This window comes from Pinus tabuliformis, chromosome 8, assembly GCF_031772625.1.
Source record: "Pinus tabuliformis cultivar Carrire ecotype Pingquan chromosome 8, CPIR1, whole genome shotgun sequence".
In the NCBI taxonomy this organism is placed as follows: Eukaryota; Viridiplantae; Streptophyta; class Pinopsida; order Pinales; family Pinaceae; genus Pinus; species Pinus tabuliformis.
This window is the reverse complement of record NC_142294.1, coordinates 887,935,743-887,960,125: the sequence shown is the minus strand read 5'-3', so window position 1 is coordinate 887,960,125 and position 24,383 is coordinate 887,935,743. Positions and strand designations below refer to the sequence as shown.

Here is a 24,383-nt window from a genome sequence, read left to right as displayed (position 1 = left end):
ATCCAGAGGATAGTGCACAGATAGATGATGAGGATGGACCAGATGAGTTGCAGCATGGTTTGGTTGGAGTTCCATTGGTTACTCAAGAGAGTGACTCTGACTCAGATAACGACATTCCCATTGATGTTCCTGATGACTTCATGCAGCAGATGGATGTAGAGGACCAATCATTGAGATTGAGTCCTTGAAGTTGATTTTATTTTCAGTGTTCATTTTGATTTTCCATTTTTACTTTTAAGTTTTAACTTTTAACATTTGAGTTGTGACACTAGATATTGATGACCGACTCTTCACTCTGAACTATTTTTGAGTTTGAAACTTTGAGTTATATAAATTGAAAATTTGAATTTAGTGTTCAATTTAGAATTTAGAAGACTAGAATGATGAATGATGTATTCAAAATTTTCAATTTAATTTTTAGCTCAATGATTCAATATAACAGTAAATTATAGAATGATGTAAATTATAGAATGATGATTGATGAATGATGAATGATATGGATCAATGTACATTGTATTTGAATATTTCATATTGAATTTTATTATTGAATCTTGATGAATTAGCATTATTGAACAATGAATATGAACATGAAAATTTCAAAATTATATACATATATATAATATATATAATTAAAAATTATATTATATATACCTCGACGTCTCCCCGTCTCCCCTAAATTTCCCTAAAATTTCAGGGTTCTCCCACACGTCCCCTTTGTGCGTCTCCCCGCACCCGCGTCTCCCCGTCCCGGAGACTTGGTGGAACATTGCAAAAAACTGATAGCTACCTTAACTTGTTTCAGTGCACTGGGAAATTGGGAGCACATATAATATTAATCAAAGACCCATGTAAGCTTGGTGTGAAAGTTTGGTGTAGAACCCCAACTCAACTAGGATTACATATAGAATTGTCCAAATGAGTAAATCTAATACATACTGGATAGCTTATGGGACAAGCTCTCACCAAAAGAGGAAATCTCATAACATAAAACCTGCTGTGCATCAGCTGAAGAATACTTAAATAACTACCATGTTAAAGGACAAATAAATAATCATACATTGATATTAAAACAAAGCAAATTCGGTCACTGTTGAAGACAGCAGGAATTAAAAAACCTTACCAAACCAGGAGAGCCACTAAGCTCAGAGTTGACTTCAGCAACTTCCCCAGAAACTGGCGAGAATACATCACTGGTTGCTTTCACACTTTCTACAGCACCAAGAGTACCCCCTTTTGAAACAGTAGCTCCAACATCTGGTAGTTCAACAAACACAACATCTCCCAGATGATCCTGCAATAAGCAAACTTGAAGAATTAAACAAATAAGAAAAAAAATGCCCAATAGAAACAGATACCCATAACAGTAAGTGCATTCTCTCTCATTGCTCCAAAGAAAGTAATAAGCAAATTTAGCACAAATAGTCTTGGTTCTCTGTACATGCTTAAACTTAAACAAAACCTATAAAACAGCAGCATTGTGAACAAATCAAAACAGGCATGCTGTTGTCAAACTGTCATTCAATATATAAACAAAACGACCAAAGTCAAAAACTGGATGATTTAAAAGATAAGATATCAACTCAGATCCTGCATTCTCTTATTAATCCATTGAGAGATCTAACTCCTAAAATACAGGCAAATTGACCAAACTTATTACCAACCTGAGCATGGTCAGTTATTCCGATAACAGCAAGAGGGCCATCAACTTTGACCCACTCATGTGAATCGGTATATTTCAAGTCCTTGACAACTGCAAAAATTGATATTAAAAATCTAAAATCAGAAATCTGAATTTGCTGAAATGTAAATTAAATCATCATGTACTCTTTATCACCTTAATTGTGGTTAAGATAAACAAATAAACAATAAATGTGTTATATGTATTAAAAATTTAAAACAAGCAAAAAGAATGAAATAAACAAATATAATAGCCAGTAAATTAAATTCCGGTATAATTGAAGACAACACATCTTGGCATGTAAAGCACACATGTGAAATCCATGAACTACACATACTAAAAGAATGATGAATGTTTACAACTTTGCACCAAGTCACTTCATGCCTTAATTTTTCTGCATAAATGCTTTTATTTTTTACCTGAATTAAATTCTCAAGAGAAAAGGGATACTTCAACAACCCCACTTACATTGCACTCACACAAAGTCAAAACCCCTTCTGTACCTCCATTCTACTTGCTCTGAGTGATATCAGGACATCACTCTAAGGTCGGGACTCAACCCCATGAAATTCTTATTAATCAAGCTTAATGTTTTAGTCTAGCGCAGCAGAGGTGTCTGCACAAAGTCAATGAGTACCTTGAACTTAAGTCTTGGTCATGCATTCCAACTTGAATCAATAATAAGTTAATAACTATAGTTGTTGATGACACAGGAAGCGCTCGTCAGTCAAGTAGTACCATTCATATATTTCTGACTTGGAATAAAAACTGTGTTTTTTCAGCAAGATAAAGGGAATTACCATTGTTTCGCGCAGTTAATTCTTCAGGTCAATTTCCAAATGACAACGAACGAAATGAATAACATTCCCGAAGTTCTGCTTAATCCTTACACAGATAACACCTGACACATATTAATATACCTTCCAACTTCATATAGTCCACTTCTACCTCCTTTGGACTGATGTAGAGAACTTGGATCAGTAGATACACATAGGGCTGCCAGCCCTCAGCACAGATGAAGAAACAAGTTACTAAGGTAAAATAGTTCATCACTAAATTGCCAAGATAACGATGTGTGCCAATTGTACAAATCACATGACTACCTTCTTTACACCAATGAGAGTTCAACCTAGGATGCTATAAGAGATACTTCTGAACTATGACGCCACAAGATACCCGATTGCCACTGCTTGTATTTGGCAGTTGTATGTTACTTAGCAGCATTTTTTGTTTGACATTTGTACCACGGTTCATTGTTAAGTTTAATGCATGAATAGTTTCATTTCTATTTAGTTTGCCACTGCTTGTCAGATGAAACCCACAAATAGGTTTCAAGAGTAATTCCCAACAAGGAGGTGTTTACATTTTGACAGTTGTATGTTACTTAGCAGCATTTTTTGTTTGACATTTGTATTGCAGTTCATTGTTAAAGTTTAATGCATTAGTGGTTTCATTTTCTATTTAGTTTAGCCTCCAGATGTCTTATGCACTGGCCTCGACCTTTTGCATATGACGTATTTGATAATCATATTGGACATCACAGGTCACCTAGAACATTAACATACATAATACTTCTGTCTTCCTTTTTCTTCTATAGCTAATGGCTATGAACCAACTGTAAACATAAAACTGTTGAAAGCAGAAACTGAACTGTATACGTTGATTTAGATGAGCAAGGAAAACCAGCTAAAGTCAGGACAAACCCCTCGTTTTATACTGTCTTATATGAAAACAGCAATGATAAACAACTTACTTTGTATGTCCCTCCACCATGCTTTTTGAGTAAGAAACAAAATGAATTAACAGTGTGTATGTATACATGTATCTATTTGTATCATAGATGAACAATGGCCAAAAGATCGCAATTAGAAACGTTAAACAAATTCACAATTTTTTGTAAACATCACACATTTTTTGGAAACAAACACCAAAAATTACCAGGCTGTCAAAAAAGGCCAACGTAAGCCCAACATTTGATTTCTTCTGGTCATTTCTCTGACTTTATTTTTTGTTGGAAGCCATAACTAGCAATATTAAATTCTTATACTAAAAGTTGACATTCTCCTTTATCTTTCATTCTCTATCCCTTTACTTAAACTTTTAACATTACCATCAATAATTCTAGGATGTCTGAGAATGATCCAACCTCATCAAACTTCATATGAAGAAAATAGAATTTCATATCCCATTGAGAATTCAACAAACTTGTCAGTTTTCAAAGTTTCAAGTTTCAACATTTCAGGATTAGTGGGATTTCAACATCTCAAGACTGGATTCTATCATGTAAAGGGTTTGGGATTGGCATTTAATCAAGAGCACCAAACCCTTGATGTTCACTTGTGAACTCATCTGCTATGACCTTGGTAAAAATGTACCCTTCACTCGTGCCAAAACCACTAATTAGGCATGTTAAGCTTTCTGCCTCGTTTTAATGCATGGCTAGCCAATTTCATCAAAACTGGAGAGTGTTGACTTGAGAAACAACAATATGGATGGACTTGGATCCACGACTAGCACCAAGTGTTGAGAAATGTAACTAGTATTGGTCTTCATAATTGTATTTGAGTCATGACATGATGTATTTATCAAGAGAGAGAAAAGAAAAATTATTTATAAGCATTGGTATCATGCTCTATTTATTTTGTTTCTAGGTCAAAGCACCCATTGAGTGCTTCTAGGGTTTGTGTCATGAGTCATTATCCATGTCATCATGTAATAGACCCTTCTTGGGCTTATTGTGTCAAAGAAACAAAATTTATTTTATGTAATTGGTCATGTAAACCATCCTCCACCAAGTCGGCTTGCCATTCATCAAGTCAGTCTCATTAAGAGAGCTACAACCACTATAAATAGCAGTGTAACTCAACCTATTGGTGCATCCACTCAAGAAGTTCGATCTGCAATTCTAAGGAGGTGCGAAGACAAGGAAAAGAAGCGGCAAGGCTAAAAAAAGGGACAAAGAAAGCCTAGTGAAGAAGGCAGAAACTCTAGCGAAGGAAGAAAGGATATTTTTCTCTTGTTTCCCGCTCACACGTGCGAGGATCTGAAGCTGCAGGAGGGCTGAAGTTGCAGACCTTCAGTAAGGCTGAAATTCTTGATGCAGGAAGCTAAAATTTTGTGACTGATGTAGTATTGATGCAGTTTGACTTGAGTTGACTTTTCGAGTTTGGCTAATCATCTTGGGAGGCTGACTTGGTGGATTGGAGGTGGTCTTTGTCTTGGTCTAAGGGTCTTGGTTGTCTCATTTGATTTGGTTCGAAAAGAAGAGGAGAAGTTTTTGGGTTTTCCCCTAGAAGAGGGGTTTTGCGCTGGCTGAGAGCCTACATCCTGTGTCTTTGTTGTGCTGATCTTCATGTACTTACGTTTTTGGTAGCTTCTTGATGATAAGAAGATATAAAAGAAGGTAATAAGAATTCAAAGAAATCACAAGTAACTATAAAGATAATAAAATCTTTCTGCCTTTATGATTTTCTAACATGATATCAGAGCTAAGGTGAAGGAGAAAGGAAAAGGAAGCTTGAAGATCTTTGGCTCTCATCATTAGCACATCTCTAAATCAATTCAAAAGATTCTCTATTTCAGTTAACTAGCTAGATACAATACGAATTCTGGATTGTTTCAATAAGTACTAGTGATACAGTGAAGGATGACGGTAAAATTATTACAAGCCACAACATGCCAGATTCATAACCTGATTGAAATGCAAAGGGAGATTGGTACAGAAATGCGAAGCAGTCTATACTACAAATAGGCCATATGACAGTGACACATTCAAGATCCATATGACAGTTGTCACCACAATCTATGCTCTACTATCCACCCATGTGATGAGAAGTAAATCTAAGTATGGCAACCATCCTCTCTTTGAGAGAAACAAGAAACATAACAGATCTCTTTCTATGATAAAGGACTGTCCTATAATTCATGTGCAGAATAGCTATCCCTATTACAATTCAAAAGAAGGTTGCATAGGTGAAGAAAGCAGCCCTTGACCTCGGCATCTTTGAAGTAATCATGACATCTTAGAGAAAACGTTGTAGCAAACTTCTTGTGATCATGAAGGACTAAGGTAAGTAGAGGTACATACAATTGTTTTTATCCATATAATATCTATTCCATATTAGATTAGGGTTTTGAAATCTCATTTTTTATTGGTATCTAATTTTGGTCCCTCGTAGAAACCCTAGATTTTGGTCTCTAGGGTTTGTAGGTAAAATGGTAAACCCTATTAAGGATAAAATTGTTTTTTCAAACCCTAGGATTGATGTTTTGAATGATATCATCTAGAAACTGAGGGTTTGGATCTGAAAACCCTAGGAATTTCTCCTCCATAAAGATACTATGAAATCCCTAGTTTGTAATCATACTCTTGTACTTGTATACTTTTGGTGGTACTTGTCAAGTAAATGTTGCAGGTACATAAAGAATTGATGATCATATGCTATGAGGATGTTGATGCTTCATAGTAAGAGGGGGCTCTTCAAGAAGAAGATTCCACCTTCTCGCAAAAGATAAGTATTCTTTATCTTTTTCATTATATTTTATTTCTTTATATATATAGCTTTATTATTGTTGCTCATATATAATCCTTTTTCTTGTAAGTTATATTCTAAAGGATGTAAATAAAAGGAAGGATTGTGGCTAGATTCAAAGGGAGACGTCAAAGGAAAGAATTGAATCATGAAAGAAGCCTTGTTGCAGAAGAAACCCTACAAGGTTTGTGAAAGAAACAACTTAAGGTATGTATAAAGATTTGTAGCAGGTCTTCTTCATATATGAAGGTACAATCAATTTGTATTTAAAAGTTTGCTTTATATTACTAACTCTAGGGTTTTGCTATAGAATCATAAAGATTCTTATATTGTTAGGTTGATGGATCTCTAGATTAAATCAACCCTTGTCATACTCTCTATCTTTTGTTCACTTTGGTAAAACCCTAACCTTTAGGGTTCACTATAAAACCCTAGCCTTTTGATGTTTGGGGTTTGATGTTATAATGAAACCATAGCCTTTTTAGGGTTTGATGAATTAGGGTTTATGACAAAACCCTTGCAGAAGTTAGTGTAAGATCCTAGGAATGAAACTCTAGGTGTATACGCTGATTGAAACCCTAACTTGGTTGTTGTATATCTAATATTATAGTTTTGATGATTATATCTAGGGTTTACGACAAAACCCTAGTAGAGATTGATATAAGATTCTAGAAACCCTAGATGCAAAATGCTTTCGCTATGATTGAAATCTTAACCTGATTTAGTTGTTGATATCTAAGGTTTAGTTTTAATGATGGTATCTAGGGTTTGTGACCAAAATCCCTAGCAAAGATTTTTGTGAAAGTCTAGGACATAAGTGTAACCCTAGTTGATTGCTAAACTAGGTCTATGTTTTGAATATCTAAGTGTTGATTACCCTTGATTGATAAAGATGAATTCATGCTCTTCCTCTTGCACATATATATATATATATATATATATATATTTGTGCTTGGTTGTACTTGTTGAAGATTTACAGGTACATAGTCTTCAAGGTGTTGAAGATGCTTACCCACCCCATACTTGATGATGATGTCGAGCATCATGAAAAGGGCGAGTTGTAAGAATCTTGATGACATTGAAGTTTAGATTGATAGATGACCTTGTTACCATATGAAGATAAAGAATGATGTTCCTGAAGGAATGAATTTTTGGAAGGTCAAAGTTCTCCGATGATATGATAATGTGAAAGAAAGAGCCTGTGTGGCTAGAAGAATAATATTGTTGATGGACTTGTCCCCTAGTTGAGAAGAAGCTTCGATAAAGGAAAGTGTATATCTCCCTAGTTGAGAGGGAGACATATTGTGACAACTATAATGAAGACCTTGAAGAAGGAATGAGATCAGAGAATGGCTAAAGCACGACAAATGGTTATTCGTGATTAATAAAGTTGCAAATAAGACTTGGATGTGTTGAGACGTGGTGAGGATGAGTTTGGTGCTGCTGAAGAAATTGAAGAAGGAAGCTTCCATCAAGATGTGTTTGGATATTGTGATGACCTAAGCAGCATCAGAATGATTGAAGACCCTAGAGTTTTCTGCTAGCGTATAAAAACATATATATTGGAAGTTTGATACTGGTTGGGGTCATAAAGCTATTGGATGTTCTAATGGTTGAACAGGTAGTTGATGTGTGGATCTCTCCCTAAGAAGTTTGAATAATTGATAAGGATGCTTGGATTGGTGGATATCTTTGATTTGGTTAAGAGGGAGAGATGAGTACCATAAAACTACCCATATGATGGTACTTGGGAGGACATCTTGGCCTGGTTAGTATTGAGATCTCACTTGTTGTTTGGCCTTGATGATGTCTGGATCCTGGTGTGGGACAATACCTTGGTCATGTGGAGCTTTGTTTGTGTTGACCTTGTTGAGATACCTGGATCCCTAAGGGTTGGTGTCAAGATATAGAGCCCTGTATGGTATCTATATTGATACCAAGGTTGTAGCTTGATGGTACCTATAGTGGCAAGTTGCCTTGATGACACCTTGGTCCTTGTTAGTGTCTTAGATCCTTGTATTAGTGTCTTGGAAATGACACTTGGATCCTTGAAATAGTGTCATTGACACTTGGATCTTTATGTGTTTGATACCTTCGCAGTTGTGGTATCCCTAACATTGTGTATGATGTTGTACTCTTCTTGGAACATTTCAAATTGAGGTCAACCTTGTACTGGTTGAACAATTATGAATACCTCGCTAGTTAGGAGGGAGTGTTAAGAAATGTAACTAGTATAGGTCTTCATAATTGTATTTGAGTCATGACGTAATGTATTTATCAAAAGAGAGAAAAGAAAAATTATTTATAAGCATGGGTTTCATGCTCTATTTATTTTGTTTCTAGGTTAAAGCACCTATTGAGTGCTTCTACGGTTGTGTCATGAGTCATTGTCCATGTCATCATGTAATAGACTCTTCTTAGGCTTATTGTGTGAAAGAAACAAAATTTATTTATGTAATTGGTCATGTAAATTCCTCCACCAAGTCAACCTGCCCTTCATCAAGTCAGCCTCATTAAGGGAGCTACAACCACTATATACATAGGAGTGCAACTCGACCTATTGGTGCATCCACTCAAGAAGTTTGATCTGCAATTCTAAGGAGGTGGCAAGACAAGGAAAAGAAGTGACAAGGCTTGAAAAGCAACAAAGAAACCCTCGCGAAGAAGGAAGAAACTCTAACAAAGGAAGAAAGGATATTTTTCTCTTCTTTCCACCTCACGTGCAAGGATCTAAAGCTATAGGAGGGCCGAAGTTGCAGACCTGCAGTAAGGCCAAAATTCTTGATGCATGAGGCCAAAATTTTGTGATTGATGCAGTTTGACTTGAGTTGAGTTTTGGAGTTTGGCTAATCATCTTGGGAGGTTGACTTGGTGGATTGGAGAAGGTATTTGTCTTGATCTAAGGGTATTGGTTGTCTCATTTGATTTGGTTCTAAAAGAAGAGAGGAGAAGTTTTTTGGTTTCCCCTAGAAGAGGGGTTTTGCCCTGGCTGAGAACCTACATCCTGTGTCTTTGTTGTCTTGATCTTCATGTACTTTTGTTTTTGGTAGTTGCTTGATGATAAGAAGATATAAAAGAAGGTAATAAGAATTCAAAGAAATCACAAGTAACTATCAAGATAAGAAAATATTTTTGCCTTTATGATTTTTTAACACCAAGCACTAGTACTGATGTCCCTAGAGAATCAAGACAAAAGGCCAGAGGAGGATATGTAGTTATTTGTTGAAGCATGATGTTTTTTAGACTCTAGAGTCCAATTAGAATATTCACGTTAATATATTTTGTTGCAAATACATATTGCACCTAGTGCCATTTTGTTATATTAAATGGCCTAGATGTTATATGCATGAGCAAACTTTGCATATTTAGTATCTTATGGTTTGAATTTCAATTGATGTGCTTGTGTGTGTCTTTGCATGGTGGAAGGTGGAGACTAAAAGGCTCAATATGGAGGAGGTACCTAAGTAGTTAAGTTGCCTAACACAGTGACATGGGACATGGAGGACACAGAAATACAAGTACCCAACACGTGACACGGCAACCCCTAGAACAAGATTTATATTTATATATATAATGTGTCTGTCTGTCATGTTCTAGGGGCCCCCGTGTTAAAAAAGATATATATATATAATTAGTGGATTACAAACAAAAAAAATGAAATATAAACAAAGATTCAATTTAAAAACTAAAACATTTACATGATGATGATACAAATTCAATCATACATACAACTAGTACTATATCAATGATAATAAATTGACAAACACAAAAGAAATTAAAACCATACACTGCAATTTTCTCACTAATTCATCAAAATCAAAATGTATTACATAGATACTGACATCGAGTCATTGCTACTATAGGTGGGAATGTAAATGCCAAATACAAAACAAGGTAGATACTAGAACCATAGATAAAGATGGAAGAATCTCATAACTCATGACTATTAGTAGTCCCCCATGTCATCAACATCACTGCCACCATTGCCCTCTCCTCCATCCTCCTCTGTATCCAATCTAATCTCTGCATTTGTTGATGTGGGGGATGACCCCTCAATAGGATCACCATCATCAAAAGTGATTGATTCTTGCACTAGTTTTTAATATCCAAGTTGGCCAATCCCAACGCAACAATGTTGTCCAGACTCCAAACCCATATCAACGGGAAACACATCCCACATATTTGTCTCTCCCTTCAACCACTCCTCCCTCTACCTATAAATAAGAAGGTTGGTGTGCACATACACCATTGTCTTTGCCCTCGATTACTCAAGCTTGCTCTTCTTCAAACTATACAAATTCCCATATGTGCTCCAATTCCTCTTGCGACAAGAGGATGAAGTAACCTAAGAGAGGAGCCTCTAAGCTAATTGTTGTAGAAGAGGGCATGTTGCTCCATGAGTTGACTACCAAGCATAAAGCTTCTTAGCCCCACTATCTACAATCACGTCATAGCCTCCACATCTCCTAGTGCTAGTGTATAACTCTACAAGGCATCCTCCACCTCATCAAGAGATGCTCTATCCTGATATATCCCTCTAAATGCATCCTTACTCCCTTGTGAAATCTCAACATCCATGTGAGAAGGGAATCTATGTGAAGATTCTCCACTGAGCCATTCATTGTTGTAGTATTTGGGATTCAATGAGTGCGCCAAGCAAAACAAAGGTGTGTAATTCTTGTCTAAGTTGCTGACAAGAATAACATGTATGGTGGTGAAAAAAGTCCTCTATTGTCTCCTAGTCAGGGCACTCATTCTGAAAAATAATGGTCCTCACAGACTCAATCACGGAATCCCACCCTATTACGCACTGAAATGGGTGTGACTCGATAGGAGGAAAATGTTCTACTTTTGACAGCCATTCAAACAACCAGCCAACCAGTAGCCTCTAATATTCACTTCTTGATGATGATATGCCATGTGCCTCCACCATCTACATCAAGCACATACCTTTCACCATCCGACGTTTCCACTTGGATGAAGGTGGGTTGCTATTCAAAAGGTACTTTGATCATTTTGCAATTGAGTGCTTATACTTGTTTGTTTTGGGCATTTAGTATGGATAAAGGGGTGATCTGGAAGATTGACCAATCTTGATTGTAAATATGTTCTCTCGTCTTACCATGGGTTTAATCTTTAGCCCTAGTCCAGTGGGACCTCCCTTAAGGCTTAGGGTTATAGGAGGGGCACTACTTGGAAAACCCAAATTGAGATAGCATGTTCATTATCCCCTACACCATACTTGACACTTTCCATGTCACATTACAAGCCCCTTATACCACCTCCATTCTTCAAGTCTAACTTGTCATTAGTTCATTGGGATTTGGCACCATCATGTCCACACTCCTTGAGTAGGGCCAGAAAAAATTGCCCTGGAGGTTGATGCAGTGAAAAGAATGAAGAGCACATCATGGCCACAACAAAAGAAAAAGAAGAAAATAAAAATGCAAAATATGGTTGGGACATAATATAGTGCATGGGCAAAAGCCTAGAATGAGCTCTACCCTCCTCATTTTGCAATCACCTGGTTCCTAAACGCATGATGCTCCATTACATCAAAAGGAACCCTTGCATGTCCCAACCCTGATGAGCGATGAACTGTCTCATCTTAAGGGGTAATATTAAATGCTACATCATAAAGAGCAAGCTCTAACCCTTGAGCTATGCACCATAATACAAAGCATTATCAAGAAAAAGTAAAAGGCGCACTAGAGGGGTGAAAAACACAAGTCGAGCAGGGTAACTCATGCATCCATGATTTCTCCCTCCTTACATCTATACACTCAGGATACGGACTCCCCATCAGCTAGTCCCCTTGACCTTTTCCCCTCCATTGCCATACATTTACACTAACACCTATTGATTGAAGGGTTGACCTCGGAAATGCCACTTCCCCTTAAGGGTTGGAAGCACCTAATAGGGTTGACCATTAGCCAACTCTATCAAGGTAGGGATCACCTTTACGGGACTTGGTCGAGTTACATATCAGAAGGAGATCAAGTTTGAAACATTAATATGCCCTTAACATCCAAGTTTGTTCCACTTAGATGCTCATATGGTCTTAGTCTCTAATGGATAGTTTCTTTCACTTGAGTTCATGTTGATTTTGTCAAGTGGTCCACATCAACCGAAGCCTTAAGGGCACCCACTCCACTATTAGAATAATGCTATTTAGTGATTAATGTTCATTCTTATTAGTTGTTTCTATTTTTATCTTTTTAGCAGTTTCTTAGAAGAAACTGGTTGTTTCTATTTCCTAATAGAAACTTGATGTTTCTATTTCTGTAAATATCTCTGTATTACTTATTGAGCTTCATTTTGCTCATGTAAATTAATTCAATTCATTCATTGATTATGGTATCAGAGCTTAGGTATTTTTCGAAATAATTTTTCATTATCTGAAAAATTTTGCTTCATTTCGAAATAGCTCTCTAGGAATCTGGAATTTTTTTTGGGCGTCATAATTTCTACGCTACAAGAGGTTTCGTTCTGATTAGCGCAGTAATCGAAGGTTTTTTCCGCTCCTATCTCTAGTGCCTGAAGGATAAGTCGTGGGGATCGAACCTGGGAGTTTCATTGTTTGCTGTATAGGCGGTATTCCTTCTTTTTCCCTCAACTCGCTGCTTAATTCGCTCAATTGTATCATTGGGTTCAATATCAAATCTCGATTTCCTTTTTTCCGCAAGAGTGCGCCCTTCTTCTAGCTGTCTCCTCGCAAATATTAATCTCTGTTGATATGGAGGGATAGCTTACGGGATAGTTGTTGATTTTATATTATCAACGGTATCGTTGCATCGAGAGTGATCGGTCTTTCCTGTGATAGTCTTCGCATCTGCCAAATTTCCGAAATCAGCGTTCCAACCAGTCTTTAGTTCGTCACCGTCTGCCGATCCCTTCGACAGTCGCCCCTTGCTGACTTCTCCATCATTTCGAAAATCTGTATGCAATTTTAATCTTTCACCAGTGGTTGTCGTTTTCCTTGGGCGACTCACCCGTACCGGTGATAGGCTCGGACCCATGTTCGTAATTGTAGTTGTGAGGCAGCTCGAGAACACTTCGATGGAATATCCAGGGGTTCGATCCAGGTGCGGAAGATTATAGATGGGCTCCCACTCTCATATTCCTCGTACCTTGACTATGACTTGCGCCCATTTGTCAGCAAACGAAACAAAGACACAGACAACCCGTAGCCAATCAAAGTGGGAAATAACTTGGACAACAGCACGTATCCAATACGCTACCTCGTTCAATACGTTGTTGTCACTGTCGTTGTCTATCTAAGTTGTTGCCGCTGCCATTGGAGGAATCCAATCAAACGCAACCATTTTTTTTATTATTTTTTTAATCGGCTGTCAGCACATACAAACATATTGAGCAGCAGAGAAAGATGTTGCTGCCATAAAGAGACTGCCGTGAAGAAATACGGCAAGAGCGTTCTCATCTACAGGTGCTCTCAGCGTAGGGTACTGGACATATATACACTCAGTTTCCAAGATCTATTATTTGTTGTATTTATCAGCACTCTTATACAGTGTATTCAGTGTATCTTTTATTGTTGGCTGAGCGTGTCTTCTCTGTTGAACGTCATTTCTCAAATTAATTATTGACTGCATAATTTTTTTTAGGCATCTGCATTAAAATCCGGGTCAGCCTTCTTTGTTGTTTTTCTGTGTCTTGGGAAACGTGCAGATGACCTCAGTAATAAATCTGATGTTGGAAGGCAATCAGCGCTTTAATGGCACCAATTATGACATCTAGAAACAGAGAATGTTAACCATTTTTTAATATAGGCGTCTTGACCAGCTTGTTTTGGGCAAAGAGCTCAGACCTCGTATAGCTGGTACTGATCAAGATAAGTTTGATGATCGAAATCAAGAGGTTGTTATGCTTCTCAAACTCTCTGTGACTGATGATCAGTTAACACAGATTCCTTCCGGCAAGATAGTTGCCGAAATCTGGCAACATTTGAAGGAATTGCACGAGACGTCTGATAAGAGCACAACTTTCTTTCTCAAGAATCAGTTGTTCTCCATCATGATGGACGAACATATGTCTTTACAGGAACATCTTAACAGGATTAAAAACATTCGAGATCAGCTCGAAGCCATTGGTCAGACCATGGAGGAAGAAGATATGGTAGTCATCACTCTGAAAAGTCTACCAAAATCTTATGCGCACTTCATAGAAACCAATGTTGCACGAAGCAGGAGCGAAGCGGAAGCGCGAAGCGGAAGCGCGGAGCGCGGAAGCGTCATTTTCCAAAAATCTAGGAAGCGAAGCGTCCGCGGAAGCGTCTGCTATATATATATATTTTTTTATATTTTTTTGCATTTATACTCAAAACAAACATCCCAAATACCAAATTAATTGTAGAAGACATGAAAACATGCATATTTTTGCATAAATCAAGATAGATATGGCATCCATGATTCCATTGTAGTTACTAGTATGTACAACAATCATCTATATTCTAGCTATTACAAACATACATCAAATTTTTAAGCGGATATACGAATCTCTGTGGCACATTTTGGTTAAAAAACCGAAGTTTGCACTTAACACTTCGCTTTGGTGCAACCATATACTACATATGGTATAACAAAGACCCAACAGTGACAAGGCCTTGTGGCATCAGATATGATATAGTCGTAACCATATGATAAACATAAGCTCAATTGAACCGACAGATGATATGTTTGAGTTCCGCACGGCATATATTTGATAACTTTGGCATATGCATTATAACCAAAGTCCGACGGTGCGCCATCCGTGATTGGATATGACAATTATAAAAAATGTAACCTTGGCATATGAGCGCATGAACTCCGATAGTTATGTAACTCCCCTCAGTGGTGTGGCAAACATTGACGGTGTAATATTACTCCGACCCGTGGCATATATCAAATATAACCAAAGTTTGACATAGCTCCCTGCGGAATATTCGTGATATACGATTTGACTTTGGAATATGGTGTTGCCGTAAAATTTCTCCACGCCGAGTTTGGTGGAGATTCCTGTGATATTTGGAGTGTTGCTAACCAACTCCGGAATGCCAAATATAATGAACCAGCGGACATATAAACCAAAGTTTAGACATACTCCGCCATATTGACTTCGCGCTAAGTTGCTGCTATCCATGAGTTTCAAGCATTGATAACATTGTCTAATGGTTTAGCGGGGCTGCTAGGTTGGCGGGGCTCCACCAATCCTTACCCCCATTAGCATTACAACAAAACTTTAAATAAGACTTGTGCGTCACCATAAATAAAATAAACTCATAGCGGATGGTAAGCGGATATTCCAGGAATCGTTTCAAAAAATAGGAATCGCGCTTCAGAAAAACCGGAATCGCGCTTCGCCTGGAGGTTCCGGAACGCTTCCGTACGGGACGCGATTCCGGCTTAGGATCCGGGGGGGGGGGCGATTCCTGCAACTATGATAGAAACACTCAACATTACCTCCACTAATGTTGATATGAAGTTTCCGGAGTTATGCACCAAACTCATGCAGCAAGATTGTTGGAAACAACAGTTTGGTAGTGGTGCTTCATCAACGTCCTCAGAAAATGCTTTTGTTGCCAAATATCAGTCCTTTCAGCAGAAAGGTTCTTCTCAATTTTTTGATTCTGCTAAGAAGAAAAATGTGCAGTGTAATTACTGTCACAAATTCGGCCACATTAAGAAAGATTGCCGACAGAGGATTGCTTCTGAACAGAAGAAACAGGGAGGGCCCCATCAGACAGCGAATGTTGCAGAACATTCCGAGCAGATAGATTCTGCCTTTTACGCCTTTATGGCTAAAAGGTCTTCAGATCATGTCCCGTCTTCGGCCTAGTACATTGACTCTGGTGCATCACGCCATTTCTCTCACAGGCGTGACTGGTTTATTGACTTCTCACCTTTCAGTGATTCAGTAGTATTCAGCGGAGGTGAAGAGTACACAGTGTTTGGCAAAGGTACAGTTCAGATCTAGTCTGGTGGGCGCACACTCATCTTCCTGAATGTATACTATGTTCCTGGTATGGAAATTAATCTGATGTTTGTCAGCCAGATTATGAGGAACTCTCCTCAGCTTGATGTAGTGTTCAGTGTGCACAAGTGCTCCATTATCGACAAGGACACTAGTCTTACGGTTGCAGTTGGCCTAGAGGATCATGGTCTATACAGGGTTCTTGACACTGGAGATTCTCCAGAAGTAGCTCTAGCAGCTCGTGTTTCCCCCATCAGCGCTCTATGGCATCAGCGATATGGGCATCTAAACATGCAGTATCTCTCTCAGCGCTCTCGGGAGGGACTTGTGTCAGGGTTACCTGATATTCAGACTCAGCGGTTGGGAGTATGTGGCGCCTGTCAAGCCGGCAAACAACATCGGTCTTCATTCAAGGATGGGGAATCTTGGCGCGCATCTAAGGTACTCCAGTTAATTCATGCTGATATTTGTGGTCCTATGCATACATCTTGTATTACTGGTTGCAAATATTTTTTGCTTAGTGTAGATGGCTTTAGTAGAAAGATGTGGGTGTATTTTCTAAAATATAAATCTGATGTATTTAGTATCTTTCAGAAGTTTAAATCCTTAGTTGAAAAAGAGTCTGGCTGTAATATCATAACTCTTAAGGACAGATAACAGGGGGGAATTTTGTTCTTTTGCTTCCTCCAACTTCTGTGATACTCATGGCATCAAACGTCAGTTAACTACACCCTACACCCCTCAGCAGAATAGTGTTGTCGAACTTCGCAACCGTACGGTTGTTGAAATGGCTTGTTCCATGTTACAACACAGGAATGTTCCAAACAAATTATGGGCTGAAGCAGTATTTACTGATATCTATCTTCTTAACCGATCACCTACTCGGGCTGTTAAGGGGAAGACTCCCGAAGAGGTTTGGTCTGGCGGTAAGCCTAAGATCAGTGACTTCCAAGTATTTGGCTCAGTTGCATAGTTTGGATTCCAGCTGCTAAGCGCTCTAAGTTGGATTCCAAAAGCCCGAAACTGATGATGACAAGGTACAGTGATCATGACAAGGCCTATAGGTTGATAGATATAGCCATTGGTCGTCTTAGCTTCAGTCGTGATGTAGTATTTGATGAAGACAGAGGATTCTTTTAGTCTCCTCCTTCTGAACAGTGTTCTGAGGATCAGCCTCACAGTGTTCTTCTTCCGGTAGGTCCACCTGATGGGAGGGATGATACAGCATCAGTATTTGGTGATGCACTACTTGAGCTTCCTCCAAAAAATAACCTTCCTCTTGCTGCTCCTATTGTTCCTGAGCCTTCTCCATCTCCTCTTGATTGGTTCCTCTACTCTCCGGCCTAAATGGTGGGCCAAAACCATTGGTGATCTCCGGGATAATGAGCTCCTTGAAGGTAGAACTTCTAGACATAAGAGCAAACCGCAGTCTATAGTAAATTATGCTCTTATGGCTAACCTGCATAGTATTTTTGAACCTCAAACCTATTCAAAGGCTAAGGGTACACTTGAGTGGGAATAGGCTATGGAAGCTAAATTCCAGAGTCTTCAAAAGAATCACACTTGGACCCTTTCTGATCTTCCTGCAGGGAAAAAGCCCATTAACTGCAAATGGGTGTATAAAGTGAAATACAAAGTAGACGGAACCCTAGACAAGTATAAAGCTCGCCTTATTGCTCGAGGGTTCTCACATAAGGAAGGCATTGACTACGAGGAGACCTTTGCTCCTACAGCCAAGATGAGTACCATACATCTTGTCCTTGCCTTAGCAGCTCAGTTCAATTGGAAAGTCCATCAAATGGATGTAAAGAGTGCTTTTCTGAATGGTGACTTACAGGAAGAAGTCTACATGACGCAGCCTCCAGGGTTCAAGGTTGCCGGTCAAGAACAGAAAGCCTGTAGATTAGTCAAAGCACTCTATGGTCTAAAACAAGCTCCTCAGGCTTGGTACATGAAAATTGATCAGTACCTCACCGATCATGGTTTTCAGCAGAGTCCATCTGATGCAAACCTATATATCAAGCATACTGGTGATGATATTCTGTTTGTGGTTGTCTATGTGGATGACCTTATCATTACTGGCAGCTCAACACATTTGATCCATGGGATCAAACAGGACTTGTGCAGCACTTTTGATATGGCAGATTTAGGACTTCTTCATTACTGTTTGGGGGTTGAAGTCTGGCAAACTGAGAACAACATCTTTCTGTCTCAGTCCAAGTATGCCAGAAATCTTGTGGACAGATTCAGAATGCAGGATTGCAAACCTGCCACAACTCCTATGGAACCAGGGCTCAAACTTTCAACTCAGTCATCCTCACCCCTTGTGAATAAAACTTTATTCAGGCAACTAGTGGGCAGCCTCATCTACCTTACTACCACTAGACCTAACATCAGTTTTGTAGTGAGCTACATTTCCCGCTTCATGTCAGCTCCTAAGGCTAATCATTGGATAGCTGCGAAGCGTGTGCTGCGTTATGTGCGTGGCACTCCTGATTATGGACTTCTGTACACTCGAAGTTTTGATCCTATACTTAGTGGTTACACATATTCTAATTGGGCCGGTTCGGTTGATGTCCGTAAATCTACAGCTGGGTATGTGTTTAGTCTAGGATCCGATGTTGTCACCTAGACTAGTAAGAAGCAGCAGGCAATGGCTCTCTCCTCAACAGAAGCAGAGTATCGGGGAGCAGTTAAGACATCTTGTGAGGCAGTTTGGCTTTGACGTATGCTTGCGGATATGCATGTTTTCCATACAGGTCCTACTCCCTTGTTCTGTGATAATCAAGGAGTGCTCAAACTTGCCAAGAATCCAGTCTTTCATGAACGAACAAAGCATGTAGAAACCCATTGTCACTACATTCACCAGCTTGCTGAAGACGAATCCGTTCAGTTGCGATATGTTCCCACAACAGAGCAGCCCACCGACATCTTCACTAAGCCTCTTGGTCCTGATAAGTTTGTAAAATTTAGAGGGTCTATCGGTGTTGTAAATAGATTGAGCATTAAGGGAGGGTATTAGAATAATGTTATTTAGTGATTAATGCTCATTCTTATTCGCTGTTTCTATTTTTATCTTTTTAGCAGTTTCTTAGAACAAACTGGTTGTTTCTATTTCTTAATAGAAACTTGATGTTTCTATTTCTGTAAATATCTCTGTATTACTTATTGAGCTTCATTTTGCTCATGTAAATTAATTCAATTCATTCATTGATTATCCACAAGTACCCAGACCTTTCAGAGAGATAGATGACTTAGCAAATGCACCATTGAGAGCGTTGGGCCTTATGATGACTTTAGCAGATGATACATGTCCCAAAGTACCCTCAAAACCTAGGACGTTCTTCTTCTTTGACCCAACACAGAGGATTCTTGATGATTGCACTATTGAACCTAGCATGCCCTTGGGCTAGCCTTGACACTACCTGATGGGCAGGTCATGATTCAGAAGCCCAAATGAGGGTAGTCCTCCATGAGAGATTAGGGGAGGCTTGTTACAATTGATGGATCCCTAAATCTAGAGAGACGAGGCCCTATTTTAACCATTGGAGACCCATGGAGATGACATGTTGACACCCCAACTTGAATTGGGACCCTAAAGGATGATTTGAGGTGGATTTGATGAACACTCCTTAAATGTTGGATGATGTTAGCGCACACATTTTTAGCATTCATCACACCATGACATGGCATTTGGAGCCCAAAACGAGCATGACATCAGCATTAATGAGGCTTACAACTCACACATGTGGGCATTAATGGCATGTTCTACCATTGAGCTAGTGGGTTGGCTTGTAACCGAAGGTTCATTTGTTTTCAAACTTTTTTGAGGGGCTTCATTAGCTAAAACCAGTTGAGGTAAACTACATATCAATAGAGGTCACCTCATTGTTGTATCTCATCATCAATTGTGGAGTATTTTGGCCTCCCTAGAGGATTTTGGCCTATCTATTTTGACTTGTATTCTTATGGAGATGTGATCTATTGAGGATAATTTTGCTTTTGGAGACTAGCTCTTGTTGTGGAAACATCACTTTGGGATAATAAAGGACTTGTTCATGTATATCTTGTAAGTACTTTTATTGTTGATTATCTTTCTGAATGGTTATTGCATGGAACAGTTGTTGCTAGGGTTTCTAAGCCCCTATTAATTTGAATATTTGTTAAAATTGGCAACTAGGGCCAAACTTCGTGTGGGTCTTCTTAATTATGGCAGCTGATATTTTTCTTGGCTTCCTCTCGTCGAGAGGTGTAGGATTGATCTAAAGATCATCCGATTCTGACAAGTATTCATGGAGATATGAATTTATTTGTGTTATGCGACAATTTGTCAAGGTCGGCCAGCAACCAAACTGCCCCCATCTACCCTCAATGTTTTACTATAAAAAGAGGTGGCTTGCAAGTCATTTGAGACACACCTCTTGTGATCTCTTCCTCTCCACTTGTCTTTGGGTTTTGGTGGGAGGAAAGATCCTAAGAGTATACGCTGCCCTAGACCTAGATGTTGTCAAGGAAAAGAAGGATCTACGTAGCCCTAAAGAAGATGCCCAACACATTTATGAAGATAAGCTTCTGACGTTGTCCCTATATGCCCTAATGCTACCCTAAACGCAATCATGGTGAAGAGACCTTAACGTTGTCCATAAGAGAACTATACATTGCCTTATATAGGCCCTAAAGGAGATCTGTAATACGTTGTTCTAGGCCGCAGTTTGGGGAGGGTTTTCATGTGCTCTAACCACTGTGAGTACAAGCCCTACCCGTAGTCCTATTGGGAGGGCTATAGTCTTAACCCAGCCGCAGATAATGAAAAGAGTTGGCCGCAGTCCTAGGGGATCTCTAGCTGTCAAAGAGAGTAACAATACGCTACCTAAAAGGTTCCTCATCCACAGTCTAAACACCCAGTCTAATCCGCAGTTCCAAAGAGGCATCTATCTGCCCTAGCCACAGTGAAAGGTGAAGGTTATAGCCACTGAAATAAGGGTCAATAACAGTTGTCATTTGTGCTTCAAACCGCAGTCAAAGTAGGGCCAATACTGCCCTAGTCTCAGCCCTCAAGGAGGTCATCTTGGCTGCAGTTGGAGAGGACTCTTTCAGCGACAAATGATGAATTTAAAGAGGTCCATATCTCTGTAAGGAAGGAACCCTTAGACGCTGTAAGGAAAGGTGACTCTACATCAATAAGGCTGATTGGAAGACTTTGTTGTTCAAGGGTAAAGATAGTTGGGTATTGTATGTCAACCTTACTTGCTACTGGGCTAGGCCGCGAGCCATAGGCAGCAGCATAGATTGTGTTAAGGGTTGCACAAGTCAGTGTTGAACCTCAACTTATCATGACTGTATAAGGACTGAAGTTTGATGTCACTGCTTGTACTGACAGTATGTTTAGATGCAGCATACTTGGATGGATGTAGCATGGATAATGAATGCATTGACTGTTGGGGGCAACATGGTGCAGTATGGTGCAACACAATGGATGCAGCATGATGTATTGCAGCAGCGTGATGATGATGGGTGCAACAGCATGATGTATTGCAGCAGCTTGATGATGATGGGTGCAGCAGCATGATGTGAGTAGTGCAACAGCTAGAATGTATTGCAGCATGATGTATTGCAGTAAGCATAGTGCAATGAAGGGTCCAGCATAGTGCAGCATGAAGGATGCAGCATAATGATGGTGAAGAGCAACGTGATGGGTACAGCATGATGATGAGGTACAACTCAGTGATAGGAGCATCATAGGGATGAGAGCAGCACAGTGACGAGTGCAGCATGATGATGAGGTGCAGCACAGTGATGGGTGCAACATGGTGATGGAGTCAACTTGAAGGATCAGTTGAAGCAATATGCCTTCACCTGAGTTCAGATCAGCTACCTCATGTGTTATCTTCATAGAGAAGATCTCTGCTCTTATTTTGATATGTCAAAATGTTGACTTCTGATGTATATGTACTATCTCTCTCTCTACTGAACTATTGAAGAACATAAGAAGAATTGATCAAGGGTTTCCCCACATTGGGGTTTGTCCCTGGCTGGCGCCACATCTTGTGTCCTCTTGTTTTGGCTTGTCTTCTGCGATTTATGTTTATGTTCTATCTGCATTTTACTATCATGTTAAATGTGATTGCTAATATGGAATTGATATTGAACTAATGTGAAAAATTAAAGTAAATTGCTCTCAGCATATAACATACCTAAAATTAACATGGTATCAGAGGTGAGGTGAAGACAAAGCCCAAGCAAGAGTGAAAGAGCAATCACCAAAGACAGTTGGAAAGGACAAAAGGCTCAATGGGTTCCTCATCCCTCTTCAAATTCACCAAGGGTGAAGTCGAATCAAGAAGATTATCAGAGTGGCGCAGCAGAAGCATCTGATGTCCTACCTAAAGATCACTTCAATGGGAAGTCCGGATCTAAGGGTGGAAGGAAAGGCGGAGGCCTTGCTTGCAATGAGTTTGGCCATTATGCAAAGGAGTGTCCGAATAGAAGGGACACATCACTTGATGATGATAACAATCATTCCAAGGGCATCTTCAATGATTGAAGGAATGACAGGTACAATGGCAAAGGAAAAAGGAATGCAGGTCATCAAGGAAATGGTCGACTCTTCAAAGAAAGCAAGAGGTATGAAGAATCAAATGTTGTTTCTGATAAGCTGAAGGAGTATTATCTTATATTGGCCCTCTCCACTACTTCTCCTCCAGACTCTTTGGGAATCTAGCTTATTGATAGTAGTGCTTCAAGGCACTTCATCAGATAGAAGGAAACTCTCTCAAATTTGATAGAGGGAGATAATCGTGGAGATTATTATTGGAGACGATGCCACCTATCCCGGAAAGGGTGTAGGGAATGTTGCCCTTAAATTGAATGAGGGTAGATCAATTCATTTTCAAGAAGCTCTTTATCTCAAGAAGAACCTAGGGTCCATTTCGGCAATGGAAGACAAAGGTGGCATTCATTAATGGAAATGTATGTGTGTGGATAAGGAATTTTTAAAAGATGCTTTTGAGTTCCAAGTTGGCAATTTGTATCAAGCTGCAGGAAGTCCATTAGGGACCATGTCAGTTGACACATCTCTTCTATAGCACCGGACGTCTGCTCATTATGGGGCCCTACCCAATGTGTGTCAAATGGTGACAGGAATGCCTAAACTCAAGAAGAGCATGAAGGTACATGTTTGAGATGTACCGAAGGAAAACTTACAAGGGGACCATTCCCCTCATGTAGCAAGTCCACAGATTTGGAACAACCTGAGGGGTTTGAGATTCATGATCAGGAATCTCATGTATGCAGGTTGAAGAGAGCTCTCTATGTTTTAGAGCAAACACCCAGAGCTTGATATGAGAGGATTGATAGTTAGCTAATGAAGCTAAGATTCACTAGGAGTGAAGCCGATCCAAACCATTGCTTGAAGGTTGTGGATGATAGACCTCTCATACTGGCACCTTATGAGGACGACCTCCTTCTAACAGGTGCAGACCCTCTCATTTGCAAAAGTAAGAGGGAGTTGGATTCTGGATTTGGAATGGTGCACTGTTAGCCCATGACTACCTCAATGAAACCTAACTTTAAGAAGTTATGCAGTAGTAATGCCGGACCTGATTTGGGAAATGCCTCTAAGTTCCATAAACTCATACTAGCATTGATGTTCTTGGTGAACTCCCATTCAGATATATGTTTTTCAATTAGCATGTTGAGCTCATAAATGGTTGAGCCTCACTAGATTGTTGCCAAGAATCTTTTGAGATATCTTCAGGGCATAGTCTTTCATGGATTGAGATACACTGCCAAAAATATAAAGCTGTGTGATTATTCTGATGCTGACTAGGCAGGCAATGTGGAGGATCGCAAGAGCACTTCTGGGTGTTGGTTCTCTTTGGGTTCTACTTTGATATCCTGGATGAGCAAGAAGCAGAAGTCGGTTGCTTTGAGCATCGATGAGGCCGAATACATAGCTGTGAGTATGGCCTCCTGTGAAGCTGTCTGGTTGTGGAAGCTCTTCAGTGAGCTGTATGGACACATGTTGGATTCCACCGTGATCTTCTATGACAACCAGAGGGGGATTCGATTGTTGAGGAATCCAGTGTTCTATGATCGCTCCAAGCATATAGACATCAGGTACCACTTTATCTGGGATATGGTACAACAAGGAGCAAGGATGCTCCTTTGTATTGAGACTGATGTGCATGTCGTCAATATTCAGA

General features: G+C 39.4%; 1 protein-coding gene across 2 annotated transcripts in view; it reads right to left on the bottom strand.

Moving 5' to 3' along the window:
• The window catches only part of LOC149238393 (glycine cleavage system H protein 2, mitochondrial-like), a 46,288-nt gene that overhangs the window by 11,779 nt on the left and 10,126 nt on the right, over positions 1–24,383 (bottom strand). For both annotated transcript variants that reach the window (XR_016246375.1, XM_089373018.1), the window contains exons 2-3: positions 1,662–1,750; positions 1,121–1,291 (exon numbers count right to left, since the gene is read on the bottom strand). Coding sequence is in view for 1 of the 2 variants with exons in the window: in XM_089373018.1 (XP_089229144.1) it covers positions 1,121–1,291; positions 1,662–1,750 (260 nt within the window). In the remaining variant the exon portion in view is untranslated. The remainder of the gene's footprint in view (positions 1–1,120; positions 1,292–1,661; positions 1,751–24,383) is intronic.